This window comes from Beta vulgaris, chromosome 8 (assembly GCF_026745355.1).
Source record: "Beta vulgaris subsp. vulgaris cultivar EL10 chromosome 8, EL10.2, whole genome shotgun sequence".
Classification (NCBI taxonomy): domain Eukaryota; kingdom Viridiplantae; phylum Streptophyta; class Magnoliopsida; order Caryophyllales; family Amaranthaceae; genus Beta; species Beta vulgaris.
The window spans coordinates 51,448,328-51,463,637 of NC_079209.1; the positions used below are offsets into that span (position 1 = coordinate 51,448,328).

Here is a 15,310-nt window from a genome sequence, read left to right on the forward strand (position 1 = left end):
CATCATCAATATTCAATGTACGTCACGTTGTCCACCCAAAAGTTTAGGCAATCAACTCACTTAATAACTATTCACGTGTTCTTTCATTTATTTCTTACACTTTCAAGAACTCATCTTTACTAACTTATTTTTTTTTATATCTTTGATAACGAGTTCTCAATAAAGTATTATATAGAGCATACTATAGTCTATATACAATCAATATTTTATTTTCAAACCATATTGAATAATTTAATTTTGAGTGAAAGAGTTTGTTTGATAGTGTTTCGTACGTCTCTTCAACCAAATGCTTTGTTAACAGTTGTTGATAAGTGATTAGTGAATCATCATATTGTCATCTTATACACCAAATTTGATCAAAACTCAGAAGATCATCCATAAAAATCATCGAAATATTTCTGGGTTTAAAAGGGTTATTTTTTTTGCTAGTTTTGCAGAATTGCATGATATAATCCCAAGAATATTTTTTTCAAAAGAGAAAAGTTTTAGTATTTGAAGTTACAGTTTAAGATCAAGATCAAGATCAAGAGCAAGTTCAGTTGGCGTTTAATTTGCATGTAAGGTTTCTCTTTTCCTTTTTTTTTTTTTAACTTTATAGTAAAACTGGTATATGTAATGTTAGTTTTATGTTGTTTAGGGAATATTCTAGAAAGTGTAGTAGATTTGATAATTGACTTACTTTGCTGAAAATGCTTGAAAATAATATGGGTTTTAACTTTTTAGTACTATGACAAGTGGGAATAATTTTAAAAATTATTTTTTTTTATGTTTTTGGGTACAATTGACTAGTAAAGTTTTGTTTTAGTTGGAATTGATTTTGGAAGTTGAGTGATTGGGGTATAGAATATAGATCATGTTATGCATATAAATCAGTGTCCGAAATTTCTTGTTACATTTATTCTATTTGGTTGTATTGACTATCTTCAATAATTCTTCAATAAATTGAAGGAACTGTGGCGCAAATTTCTCTAGGTTAAAAATGAAATGGAAAAGATTTTGAATAGGTCTGGTGATCTTTCAATTCTCATGGCACTGTGGATGGTGGGAGTGGTGTATAGTACCTTGTAATGGTGCCTTAAGTGATGTGGTGGTAGTTTGGATGGTTGTGAACTTGTGAAGGTTGGAAGCTTCACTCGGACGCTTCATTTTAATTTTTATATTAAGTATCCGTGTTGGATCCTCGACACTCTGACATGAGTATGGATACTTCGACACTTCATTTTGAGCCAAAACGTGTAAGATTATTTTATAAAATTGGTGAGTTGGACACTTAGACATGTACTTGAAATGGGTATGGGAGTTCAAGTAACATATTTTTACTTCCAAGGACTAGACCTAGTGCCTATTAACTATTAAGTATTAACTGTACTACTCATTTGTTGCACTTGGGAACTAGGATTGACCCAAAAGGAAAAACCTTCCCACCTGGCTAATATTTGTACCAGTAATGTTAATGGCTAATAAGCATTTGACTGTAGACATTCTTAGGTGAGAGCCTGGTGCGCCCACCAACAGTGGTTTCGTTTAATTTAATTAACTTGAGTTGGCTGGTTAAGCCAAGGTTCCAAGCAAAAGTTCTATGTAATATGCGGTTAAAGGAAGCTTTAGGGATCAGTTTTCGTTAGTAATGTTCACTGCTCTGGTGATAGAAAATTGTTACTTAAAAAGTTTTCCTCATTTTGAAGGGTTGTGAACATTGAATGCTATTGGTTTCATAAAGCTGTTTGGACAATGCTGTTACTTTGCTACCATTGCACATGAACTCAATTCCTCACTTAACTTATCTGGATCGAGTTTTTGGCCTTTATATTGGATGTTTGAAAATATTGTCATACAGTTGTAAAAGTTTTTATAGTCCATGTAGTAAGATATTGACTGTTTATGCTTCATACAAGAAATTATCTGTTCATGTCTCTGATCTCAAAATCAGGTGAATATTAGAGACACCATGCTTGGAAATGGAGTTGTTGGAATTCTTTCGGAGATGTGTAACAAGTGGGAAAGACGGGCTCCTTTAACACCAGCTCATTGCGCTCGACTTCTACACAGTGGCAAAGGTAATGCAGGCGTGGCTCGGATAATTGTTCAGCCATCTACCAAGAGAATTTACCATGACGCTCTTTATGAAGAGGTTGGTTGTGAGGTATCTGAGGACTTGACAGATTGTGGTCTTATTGTGGGCGTTAAACAACCAAAGGTATTTCGCTTGACGCTTGCCTTTTTAGTGAATACACTTTTTGTGTCTTCAGATGAATAAAGTAATTTTACTTATTGCTGCAGCTAGAGATGATTCTTCCTGACAGAGGCTATGCTTTCTTCTCACACACACACAAAGCGCAGAAAGAAAACATGCCTTTGTTAGACAAGGTTTGTAATGTTACTCATCTTGTGTTCCTCAAGGCTTGTACTGTGATGATTGTGCGGCATCTTATATAGTCTCTTGTAGATTCTGGCGGAAAGGGCAACCCTGTATGACTACGAGCTCATTGTTGGAGATCATGGGAAAAGGTTACTGGCATTTGGAATCTATGCTGGCAGAGCTGGAATGGTTGACTTTTTGCATGGCTTAGGACAGCGTAAGTACCATCTCCACTTGAACTTTTTCAGTTTTTTTGTTGTATAAATTGTCTTTGAGGATTCCTCATTTATTTACTGGGTTACGCAGTGATAACATTTATGAATCACATAACATGCAAAAATATATCACATACAAAAGCATAACATGACTGCACCAACTATTAGAAGCAAGACTGCAAGACTGCAAGAGTGCCCTAGTTCCCATTATAATGATGGTAATAGCATGTCTACTCATTAATAGAGGACAAGAAGATAACTCAATTAGCGTTGCATCTCTTCCACCTTTCTGTCCAAATCTAGTAACTGCCATAGCAATTAAGCATATTCAACTTCATTCTGTATCTTCCATCAGAGAACTCAATAAGAAATGATGTTCTGGTCCCAAAGTTTCACTGTTCATCTGAATCAGTTTAGTCCTACTTGTATGCTAAACTATCAAACTCCATCTCAAGGGAAGCAAATGAGAGATGGCCATTGAACGAGCATGTTCAAACCTTGAGATCCTAAAAACAAAATTCTGCTTACCAGGACTGTGACTAAGATTGTGACTTACCAATTCAGCAGCTTTTTGTTCAATTTCTCGTGGAGCCAAATTCCTGAATGAATCAGGTTCTGATTAGAGATTCAGAACCAATTTACCTAAAATGATGATGTAGGATTGTGAACATTTGATGCCAATTTCTGATTAGAGATACAAAGTCATCAGTACCTCTCTGATTGGTGCACCTGTCATTGATTACATTATTGTATTCATCATTTTCGTATTATATACTTAGTTAGATACTAAATCTATTCTCTTTTAATCTACAGCATGATATGTATTGCTGCTGTCTTATGCTTGACATCAAGGATAAAAGTATAAGACTCTTTTCTGATATATCTTTGCGAATATTTACTGATATTGAAGTATCCATGTGATTTTCTACTTTCAACTTTTCAAGTCCTGATTTATTTTGGCTGTTGATGATCTTGATTCTCTACTAATTACAGGTTATCTAAGTTATGGATATTCAACTCCCTTTCTCTCCCTGGGTTCATCTTACATGTATCCATCACTTGCTGCTGCCAAGGCTGCTGTCATATCTGTGGGTGAAGAGATCTCCACTTTAGGACTGCCATCTGGCATCTGTCCTCTTGTTTTTGTCTTTACTGGAACCGGAAATGGTATTGCTTCACCTTGGTAATCTGTGTCCAATTTGTATCTCCACTGATCCCGAATAAATCAATGAATTTTCTATCTTAATTAACTAATGATCAAATGACTAGTGATTCTATTGACTACATTTGTTGTTTAAATGTATACTGTATTGTGTCAATTCATCAGTGCATCTCACACCTTGAATACCAATATGAATCATATGTTACTTGGGGCATATTTTTCATTGTTTTGCTTTTCAATTTGCTGTTACTCGTAGAGAAAAGTCTCATCTGTGGTTTTTGACAAGAAGTTTAATTGTTACAGTTTCGCAAGGTGCACAAGAGATATTCAAGCTGCTTCCTCATACCTTTGTGGATCCCAGCAGACTTCCAGAGCTCTTTGAAACAGTAATAATATTAAGTCTTTTCTGCGAATCCTCTTTGCATATATTACCTAGTGCCGTTGGTCAAGCTGTTGTGTGACTGTGTCTGATCTTGCTTCAGTAGTTTAGAGACAAAATGAAGCAATTCATCAATATCTGTTACTTACAAGACCTTAGCTGTAGTTTAAAGGTCTAAGTCCATACATGATGGCAGCAATCTATCATGGAAGGGGTAATGGAGCTTTTTCTGCATTTCAATGAGTCACTTAAAAAGATCACCTCTTTATTGAATAAGAATTACGAGAAAGGTCGTTTTATTGCGTTACAAGTTAGAGAGCATTGTTAATTTGTTATGCCTTTCCTGAGATATCGATGTTCTACTTTCTACTTTCTTGAAATTATAGAAGTAAACTTTGTTAGTAATTGGATGTTTTGGGGAGCATTGAGAACAGCGACTATTTGATCAGTTTAGTATGTCTGCACAATTTTGTAAATTCAGAAATGATTTTTAGAATATGATTCTGAGGATGATTTGGCTGTGTGGACGCCATACTATATTTCCGAGCAATAAAGGACATGTATATATGTCGTGGTCTCTGTGCACAATGTTATTTCCTATAGGCAGAGTGCCTTTGTCTACAGCCTTCTTTTAGCGGGGAGTTATTTTTGTAAGCTTGTGATGACGAAAATGATTCCTTTAATTAGGTATATCACATAATTTTGATGTTAGTTTCTTTTTCGGTGTCTATTTTTATGCTCAAAATTATTTGCTACTACGATTGCTGTTGTTTTTCCACTTAATAGATCTTCAACATATTTCAGGCTGGATCCCAGAATCAGCATTCTCGAGTAATGAAGAGAAATTACCAAGTATATGGCTGTGTTGTAACGAGTAAAGATATGGTTGAACCCAAAGATCCCAATAGAACTTTCAATAAAGTAATGTTCTCCCTTCCTTGCAATGTACAATGGCGGTCTGTGGACTGATAATTTTATGACAATTTTGATTTTATGATATTGTATCTAGATATTTTTATGACACTGCTTGTGTTTTTGCTATTCAGGCCGACTACTACTCACATCCAGAGCATTACACTCCGATTTTTCATGAAAAGATTGCCCCATATGCATCTGTCATTGGTATGTGGTTTGTATCTACAATTCTACATATTTGTGTCAACTACTCTGAACTCAATTCCACTAAATGATCAATACTATGCTAGGAATTTAATGCATTATATACTACCTCTATTTCTTAATACATGCAACTTGTTGACTTTCATACATGCCAATGCACTTAGTATGTGAATAGTGCCAATTTTCGGATGTTGTATGTATTGAGAAATGGAGGAAGTACATGTCTGATAGATCCTGTCGAAGGAAAAAAAGATGTGCCAGATCTAACCTACTTTACGGAAGCCAGAAATTGTCTTAAAATTGAAAATGATTTGTGTTCCAGAATATCTAAGTATGATTATTCATTCATACTAGCTGAGTGATGCATGCATGTGCTGTGTTTTTTCCTCCATAATAGCTAAGCATCATAAAGATTACTTACAATGTCTTGTTTATTATTTGATTTCCTTTTCCCTTTGGGACCAGTCAATTGCATGTACTGGGAGCGTAGATTTCCTAGGCTGTTGACCAACAAGCAGCTTCAAGATATAATGAACAAGAGATGTCCACTTGTTGGTATCGCTGATATAACTTGTGACATTGGAGGATCCATTGAGTTTGTTAACCAAGACACCACAATTGACTCACCCTTCTTTAGGTAACGTGCTCTAAGGTTCTATCTCAATTTGCGAACACAAATTTGTAACTTGTTTGGCTCTTGATTTAAGTCTCCATTTTTTCATTCCTCATTTGTTACTTCACCCCTGGTTGTCGACTTCATACTGTTCACAAGATGATAGAGTTCTGCCATTAAGAAATAATCTGTACCATACGATGATATTTTTGTCTAAAACATCAGCACAGACCCAAACGAACCCAGCAAGTATATTCAGGTGGATATCCTGAATCCCTGGTGTCACTAGGCTGTAGACTGTACCTTTAGTGTGAGAATGGACCTAGATACCCATTTGGTAGCTGATGTATCTGAAATTCGGCTCAGATTATCGAACTTTCTGTCTACAGATTTGATCCATCTATGGAATCATACCATTATGACATGGAGGGTAGTGGTGTGATATGCTCAGCTGTTGACATCCTTCCCACTGAGTTTGCAAAAGAGGTATGCTGCTAATATACATTATCAGAGATAGCTCTTTTTCGGTATAATAGTAGTTAATGCTGGTATAATTTGGGTTTGAAAACTGGCTGTAAGTTTCTACATTCTTTCCTCTAACTATTTGTGCTTATCTTGAAGGCTTCCCAGCATTTTGGAAACATCCTGTCACAATTCGTTGGGTATTTGGCATCCACAAAAGATTTAATGGAATTACCTCCCCATTTGAAACAAGCTTGTATAACTCACAGGGGAGCACTTACATCTTTATATGAGTATATTCCTCGTATGAGAGAATCTGCTACAGAGTAAGCTTCTGATTCTCCAGTGTCTTGCATTAGCTATTTCCCCCCTCTCTGCATGCATACTGAACCATGATATAGGTGATGAGCAAGTTAAATTTCCTTCTGTTTCCTGTGTTGCAGTGAATTATCTCATCCGAATAAGAAAATACACACGCAATTGGTAAATGTCTTTAACTAGTTTTTTTTTTTATGCTTCATTAAGTTTGCATTCTCTATTTTCCTCTATAATACTGACAAAGGCCTCTAATGGAAAGGTTGGGGAAAAGTTGAACTAGCGACAATTGCTTTTTTGGAGTTTATCTGCTTTGCCACTATACAGTTCACTGAAATTACTGTTATTTTATTCAATTAGAAAATTTTCTTGTACTTTTGAAACCATAGGGATGATAATTGGGCATGGTGGGTTTATTTTTGATGATTTATTACTTGCTAGGTGTTAATATATTGAGTTATGGACAGGTGTCTTTGAGTGGTCATCTGTTTGATGACTTTCTTATAAATGAAGCTTTGGATAAAATAGAAGCCGCTGGTGGCTCCTTCCGCTTGGTGAAGTGTCATGTTGGCCAGAGCACTGACGTCACATCATACTCAGAACTTGAAGTATGTAGCTCTCAATCCCTCCTTTCCTTATTTTTTTCTTTAGATATATTACTAGACAAAATATTCTTTATGTGGTTTTCTGCAGAACCTGAAACTAGAAAGTACATTAAGTGCACTAGGTTATTGAAGCTTTAGACTAATAGATACATCATATTAATTGCTTAGGTTAAATACATTGTTGTCATGATAGTGATGCGTCTGAACTTTGTTAAAAATCACGCCATCAGTCTCGCAAAAGCATGGTTATGCGTCCTGGAAACTGGTCATGTGTTCTGGATATTGACATTGCAGATATCTCTGTGCACGTTGAAGATGTTACATTCATACCTCACGTTGACTGAATTTAATTCAGTAGTCGTTTGAATGTTAAAAGGTGATTCCCCAGGTCCTATAGGGGTCGGGAGTTTCTGATCGCACAACTGATGCTAGCCTATTTTTTCCCTGATAAGTCATGTTGTGTGCTGCGAACCTTTGGTGTATGGCTGGTTGCCAGTAATAAAAGTTTCTAAGGTATCGTTGTATAAACACGTGCGCATAAGTTTGTGTCTTCTTATCATTGTAGTATAATGTTTTGCCTTCTTGCTACATTTGTGACAAGTTAGAGTTGATGTTAGCTGAGTCTTGGACCACGTAATCCATATATTAACCTATTTTGCCAATAGAAGTAGGATACATGGGATTGTGGTGAATCAACCAAACTAGATTGCTCTCACTGTGGCAAGATCCATGAGAACTGTTTTGTGCTGTCTCACAGAGACAAGACAAGAAGGAAAGTAGCAGTAGTATACTTGTTGTTGGTTATTTATGCCAACCAGCTGCTGAGATTTTACATCCCCATCTTTTACTTTGAATGCATGACTCGAGTCTGTCTTCTTTAAGTTGTTTTTCTGCAGCATAACCTGGAATATACATAGAGTAGATTAAGAGGACAAGGTTCTTTAAATAGAAGATTTAGACTGATAAGTGTGAAATTGCATAGGTTAATTACTCTTCTAATCATAGTGACTAGAGAAACATCATCAGTCAATTAATCAACCTTTTTCGAGATGGTAAACATTGTCAGTCTTGTCAAAATATGGCAGTGGCTAAAGCGTGTCTCCAGGCGGTTATTTGATGATGATATTGGTGATGCAGTTAAGTTTCAGTCTTTATGCATTTTGAAAATCTTATTTTGTTCCTTCCCTTCACATCTACAGAATTTAGTTCAATGATCCTTTAAACAATGCAATGTTATAAACTCACTTGGATGAAGATACCTTGATATATGAAGTCTTGGTTTTTACGTTACCTATGTGTCAAGGAAGAATTAATTGGCTATTATATGTGTTGGGTTTTATTTTTGATAGGTTGGAGCTGATGATAGATCAGTCTTGGACCAAATTATTGATTCGTTAACATCTCTTGCCGGTAAGAGTGGAACACATGGGATCATGGAGAAGCAACCAAACAGGATTGCACACACAGTTGGCAAGATTCATGAGAATGGTTTAGAGAATGGTGATGAGACAAGAAAGAAAACATCAGTTCTAATTCTTGGTGCTGGTCGTGTCTGCCGACCAGCTGCTGAGCTTTTAACATCAACTAAAAGCCTTTCCTCTTCCCCATTGTTTGAGAACTGCATGGATTCGGACTTTGATGTGGCAGATGATATTCAAGTCATTGTTGCATCTCTATATCTGAGAGAAGCGGAAGAGGTTTGTGTTTCAGTTATTAATATATATATATTTATATATATATATATATATATATATATATATATATATAAAAAGTAGATTTTTTTGCTCTATTTGTTCTGTCCTGCAGATATCTGTGCAATCATAACCTCTTTCCTGAGTTTTCTCGCATAACATGTTACTGGTTCATAAAGTTGCATAATGGGACATTTTTTTCCTCCAGCACTCATATTAGTCATATAAAGCCAATACTATCAAACATTAATGCATGCTTCCCCAACAAGCAACTCCTGCTGCCCCAAAATCAATGGACTCTTTAGTCCTTACTTTGTAGAATATCTATCTTAAATATATCATTTATCTGATGTACCAACAGTTTCTTCTTACTTTTTAAGATCTTTCCTCAAAAAAATTCTTTTTTGGTTTGGGATGGAGAAATCAATACTAATCTCCATTATACAATAGAAAGTAACATGCTTCTGTGAATGGTTCTAGGGAACCTTGTGAGTTACTTGTGAGTTGTTACTATACATAACAAGTCTGGCAGATCTGTGGAATATCACTTTAGAATATGTGTACATGTTTGGTTCATTCTTGGAATTATTCCTAACAAAAATTCAGCCTCAGGTGTTGTATTGATGATGTTTGTTGTCTGCAGGTCATACAAGGTATTCCAAATGCAACTGCTGTGCAGCTTGATGTGTCAGACCAAGAGAGCTTGCACAAATTAGTTTCACAGGTAAATATTAAAAAATGTCATAAGAGGCTATATGTTAAACAAACCAGGTTGATCCTTCCTTTAGTAAACCATCATAATTGCCTGGGAAATATACAGAAGGAAATGTTGCAGAGCCTTGGCCTTACTATCAGCCAACTCTAGATTGGAAGCTCAATGTTTTCAACTTCTATAATAATTGGAATTCGGGTTGCTTACTAGTGAGTTAATTCTAGATAGGTCACTGTTTGGAGATTTATCTTATTTGTTATCAAATAAAGTAACCATATCAGTTAAATGGCTCAAATAGCCGCAATTTATATTCGGGGATGTGTAACGATTAAGATTATTACCGAATTATGTGCCAGTAAGCCACGTCTCTATATTTACAGAATTGTTGGGAAATTCTGTAATAACCCATACCATCTGGATCTAAACTGTTTTCTATTACATATACAGTGAGATAGTATTATGCTATTGAGTTCCATATTTCATCAATCTTCAAGGCTTACGAGTTTCAAATTGTAAACTAAATTTAAGCTTATTATTTGTGAATCCCAGGTTGAAGTTGTTATTAGTCTACTTCCTCCTAGTTGCCATGTCGTGATAGCAATGGCATGCATTGAGGTACTTTCTCCTTGGTTACAATTCATCTCATTATTGTGTCAACCTCATAAGATATCTAATTATTAGCTACATGCATATTTTATTTGAAGCTTTGTTTTATTTGTTAGAAACTAATGGACCCAAAGCTTGGTTTGTCATATAAATTGAAGAACCAGCCCAAATAATGAAGTGATCATACTCTAAATTTTGTGCAAACTGGTTGGTTTTGGGAGGGATAAGGAGAGTAAGGTCCTGCAGTGTTTTGCACTTTTCTAGTTATTAGGGTCCTGACATAGTTTTCTGGACTAGACAATGTAACCCTTATACTTAACAAGTAGAGCTATCAAGACTTAATCGTCACCTAGGGTGGCCGCGAATTATCTGTTTCAATGTCTGAATTTGCAAATTCACCTTTACTATGTGTAAACAACTTATATTGGTCTTATTCCTGTGTATCTCTGTACCTTTACTGTTGCTAACAGTTCATAACATGCTATATTATCATTTTTGAGTCTAAGGCCACCTTACAGAGTTACAGATATATCTATGGTCTATAATTTGTATGCTTTAAAATTACAGATAGAATGTACGATATGTCAAATGTGTGCTGCATCCAGAAACTATACTGCATGCATTGGGGCAAAATTATGCACGTACAATTGCCAATATTCATGTGATATATTTTTTTTCTGATGCAGCTTAGAAAGCATCTCGTTACTGCTAGCTATGTTAATGATTCCTTGTTAAAGCTCGGCGAAAATGCAAAAGATGCTGGTATAACAGTTCTTGGTGAAATGGGGCTTGATCCTGGAATAGGTAATCCTACTGCGTTGAATGTTTTGAACATCTCTATTTTTTGGTGTGGAGTAGCAGTAAAACAGATTAAAAACAGACTTACTTATTTTCTCTTTGGATAAACAAAAACAACCTCCGTGTAATGGTACAACACTTTGTTATTTTTATTCTTAAGACCGCGCACATGTGAATCCCCAGATTAAATAAAAGGACACAAAAATCAATTATAGTACCATACATCAGGCTCCTCCTTTCATGAATGTCTCCATTCCTGAGTACTGATCAACTACCAGACCTCTGGATAAGACACCTTGATAATGAAGGAATTTGGACTTTTATGTGATGGAAGAGACTTGTCAAGTCTCTGAAGATGAATTCAACTTTGGGTTTTCTTTTACAATGTTTTATAGCATATAGTTCAAACGTATTCTTCGAAAGTAACTCATTGAATGATGCAGATCACATGATGGCAATGAAAATGATTGACCAAGCGCATGACCAAGGGGGAAAAGTGCGTTCATTTACTTCTTATTGCGGTGGCCTTCCATCTCCAGCAGCAGCCAACAATCCGTTGGCCTATAAATTCAGGTAACTCTTCCATCTTTTTCTCAGGTTTACTAAGGATGGATAAATTTCTTTTTGTATGCTTAATCCACTCAATGCAAATAAGCATCGTTGATGCTGCAGACATGCAGTTTCTTTCAGCCCAATTGACTTGTGTAATAACAGTGAGCTTCTGTTACCTTTTTTTGAAGATGAGATGTGTATTACTGAAGAAACAGAAGGAAAAATTGCACTAAATTATGCTCTTGACTTGCATACCAGGGATTTAAATTATATGTAACATGAAGTATCTGATTTGAGTGGAGAAGATATATAATCTGATTCGAAATTACAGTAATTTTAACGCACTAAATCTGCTTATACAGGGCATGTTATAATCTATCTTATAGTAATCTTTGGCATACATTTTAGTCATGTATGTGTTTACAACCGGTAGACACAGAGACCAGAATGTGCTTATCTGGTCTTAAAAGAAAGTTCAGATTCGCCAGTTACATAGTCTATCAAAACTCGATGGTTATCGCTGAAAGTTAATGCCATTTCCTCTTCTCATGCATCCAGTTGGAACCCTGCTGGTGCGTTAAGAGCTGGGCGTAATCCTGCCACATATAGATCTCATGGAGAAGTAATACAAGTTAGTGGTAAGCTTCTGTAAGTAGTATGTTACAGTTCACATCAGTTTTTTTTGTTGGATTAAGCTACCTTCCTCTCTACCCACCCCAGAAATAGGGAAAATAGAGAAGGAAATAAGACTAAAAAGAGGAAAAGACAAGACGAAGGTGAAAACGCGACTTTCTTTAACCCTTGTTTGTTTGATCAGATGAAAATGGTCTCACTTCTTCATAAACATGGTTAATTTAGCAGTAAAAAAATTTCTAGACAGTTTCACTAGAATGTAGTTCCATGATATAATCTGAAATATGGAGCAACTTCAAAGACGGGTCTATCTGGAGAGAGAGGGGGAGAAAGAGAAAGCACCATTGATGCTTTGAACCATGAACTAATTCAATATATCAAGGCACCTTGAATATTTCCGTAGGCACTTGCCATGTCCCTGCTTTGAGCCTTATAAACTTCTGCGATCTTTACGACAATTTCTTTCAAACTTGCAGGGGATAATCTTTATGATTCAGCTGTGAGGTTTAGGCTACCTGAGTTTCCAGCTTTTGCATTAGAAGTCCTCCCAAATCGTGATTCTCTGATTTATGGAGACATCTATAGAATTGGAGATGAAGCATCAACAATTTTCAGAGGAACTCTCCGTTACGAAGGCATGACAGTGACTTAAGTTCTGATAATATTGTCTTGGTCGTGTTACGCTAATCTTACATTTAAAAATTATCATTGAGGTGTGTTACAGATGTAGTAACTAAGGCTGTTAAACTGTGTAGGTTTTAGTGAAATTATGGGGACATTAGCAAGGATCGGTTTCTTTGACACTGAATCCCAAGGAACTCTTACAAGTCCTGAGAGACCAACATTTGAGTCATTTACACTTGAGCTTCTTGACGTTGAAAAAGAGACTTTATCAGGCTCCGTGATAAGAGAGATTGATATTGCAGAAAAGATCATATCACTTGGACATTGCAAACAGAAGACAACTGCTTTAAAGACGGCAAGGACAATCTTGTGAGTTTTAGACTATTTCTGTGCTTAAGATATTAAACTTAGGAGTCTAAGCTCGAGTCTACCAGTATGATTCATAAACCCCCACCCCCTGAAAAAATACTAGTGACTGAAATTATTTTCTATTTGATTGACAAGATTCCTAGGACTCATCGAGCAAAAGTTAATACCTTCTACATGTAAGACTGCATTTGATGTCACCTGTCTTCGGATGGAAGAAAAGCTTGCTTATTCTGGCACAGAGCAGGTACTTGTTTTTCGATCACTGCATATTTACGTTGAAATCCATTTATATGCTTGAAAACTGTTATTGCAGTTATTAGTTGATGCATCAGAAAAACTGTACTGTTTTTCTTTTCTTTCAATTTTATTGTCGTCATCTATTATCATGACTGGGTTAAATTTTTACCGACAATCTTGAACTAAAAAAAAGGATGGTTATCAGGATATGGCCCTTCTTTATCATGAAATAGAGGTAGAATTCCCGGAATCCCGAGAGATGGAGAAACACCAGGCAATCCTCTTGGGATTTGGAAAGACGGAAAAAGGAAGAACTATATCAGCCATGGCTCTGACTGTTGGAGTTCCTGCAGCAATAGGGGCCCTGGTACATCTTTCACCATCTTTTCTTCTATTGCTTTGCTCCAATAAACATGTAAATGCTGATCTCCTTCCCTTCCTTTTGTTGGTTGGAAATTACAGCTCTTGCTTGCAAACAAGATCAAGACAAGAGGTATATTGAGGCCCATCGAACCAGAAGTTTATGTTCCAGGTAATTTGATATCTCTTCATTAGCATCACTCGTACACGTCTTGGCACGACACTGATGTGAAGATATAAGGATATAGACCAATTCTCAAACCCTTAACATCATGATTGATAAAGCAGGAATTAATGATCTAACTATTAAAAAGTGGAAACTAACCAATTAGAAAAGCTGAAAAACTTGAGCTAAACATTATTACATCCTACTTGAACACAACCAACAGCTTCATGATCTATACCAGGTAAAAAATACCCAAATTTTTAATGCTATAGAATAATATTAGTGTTTATCCATAATTTCAATATATACATCAATTTTCCATCTGAAAAATTCCTTCTGCTTCGACTTTGTATATATTATTGTAACACAATTTAGTGATATCGTGCTAATTTTTCCGACAGTAATAGTTCAGGGTGCACATACAACTAAATACATGTAAAAATACACAAGAAAAGCTACTTCTGCAATATCATCAATGTAAAAATTCATCTTACCACGGGTTCCCAAAAGGGGGACCAAAAAAAAATAGCGTCAATGTATGTTGTTAAGCACTCCCGCTGATTCACGTCGATTGTCTTTTCTATTATGGACGTTTCTGATTTGATAACTGCAATTTCTTATTTTCTTTCTATTCATTTGATGCATTACTTCACTAATTGTTTTTATTGATTCTCTTCCACTTTTATACATCAAAAGTTAACTACGCCAAATGCTCCAAAATGGAGAGAGTTTCAATATTACGTATATTACACAGGGTGACATACTGGAATTATGTTTAAAATTGTAAATTTACCATGTATAGAACTGTTCCATACATTTCCCATAAACGTTTATTTCAAGCTAATGCACAAAAAATTATGTACTTGCAGCCTTGGACATAATGCAAGCATATGGAATCACCTTGCTGGAGAAGAGAGAATGATTCCAAACTACCTACCAATTTCCATCATCCGATTTCATCCATGCATATAGCCATATCCGATTTCACCCATGCATATATTCAATCACATATTCCGAATCGGTTCGCTGATAAATAGTTTCGAGACCGCGAAGCGACGAAGCCTCTAACAATCAATCATGCCAAAGTAACTGAATAAAGATACCCACCAGATCTTCTGTTTAGTATAGTTCATCTTAATTTATGTACAGTTCATGTTGCAACTTTAATTTATCTGAGGGGTAAGCCAAAGAGGTGTACAAGGAAAGGCTTGATCCTTTTTAAGTTATAAAAGTCGGATGTTACGGATCATTTGGATTATGATACTGATTTAAGAACAAGTCCAATATGTTCCAAATAAGTTCCAATTAAGTCCAATATGTTCCAAATAAGTTC

General features: G+C 35.8%; 1 protein-coding gene across 2 annotated transcripts; it reads left to right on the forward strand.

The window, feature by feature from the left end:
- Window positions 1-211: 211 nt before the first annotated feature.
- LOC104901700 (alpha-aminoadipic semialdehyde synthase) lies at window positions 212-15,226 on the forward strand. 2 transcript variants are annotated; one of them, XM_010689299.4, is made up of 25 exons: window positions 212-557; window positions 1,931-2,197; window positions 2,281-2,367; window positions 2,447-2,576; window positions 3,568-3,741; window positions 4,040-4,122; window positions 4,920-5,036; window positions 5,162-5,237; window positions 5,700-5,871; window positions 6,237-6,333; window positions 6,469-6,635; window positions 6,753-6,792; window positions 7,092-7,232; window positions 8,579-8,926; window positions 9,564-9,644; window positions 10,182-10,247; window positions 10,925-11,042; window positions 11,480-11,609; window positions 12,147-12,226; window positions 12,698-12,856; window positions 12,977-13,214; window positions 13,350-13,458; window positions 13,657-13,818; window positions 13,914-13,983; window positions 14,847-15,226. In XM_010689299.4, the coding sequence occupies exons 2-25, from the start codon at window positions 1,949-1,951 to the stop codon at window positions 14,897-14,899; spliced, it is 3,147 nt and encodes a 1,048-aa protein (XP_010687601.2). In that variant the 5' UTR covers window positions 212-557; window positions 1,931-1,948; the 3' UTR covers window positions 14,900-15,226. The 2 variants fall into 2 exon arrangements, with proteins under 2 accessions (XP_010687601.2, XP_057247028.1); XM_057391045.1 differs by lacking the exons at window positions 212-557; window positions 1,931-2,197; window positions 2,281-2,367; ... (4 more) ...; window positions 5,162-5,237; window positions 5,700-5,871 and adding an exon at window positions 6,033-6,106.
- Window positions 15,227-15,310: the final 84 nt, after the last annotated feature.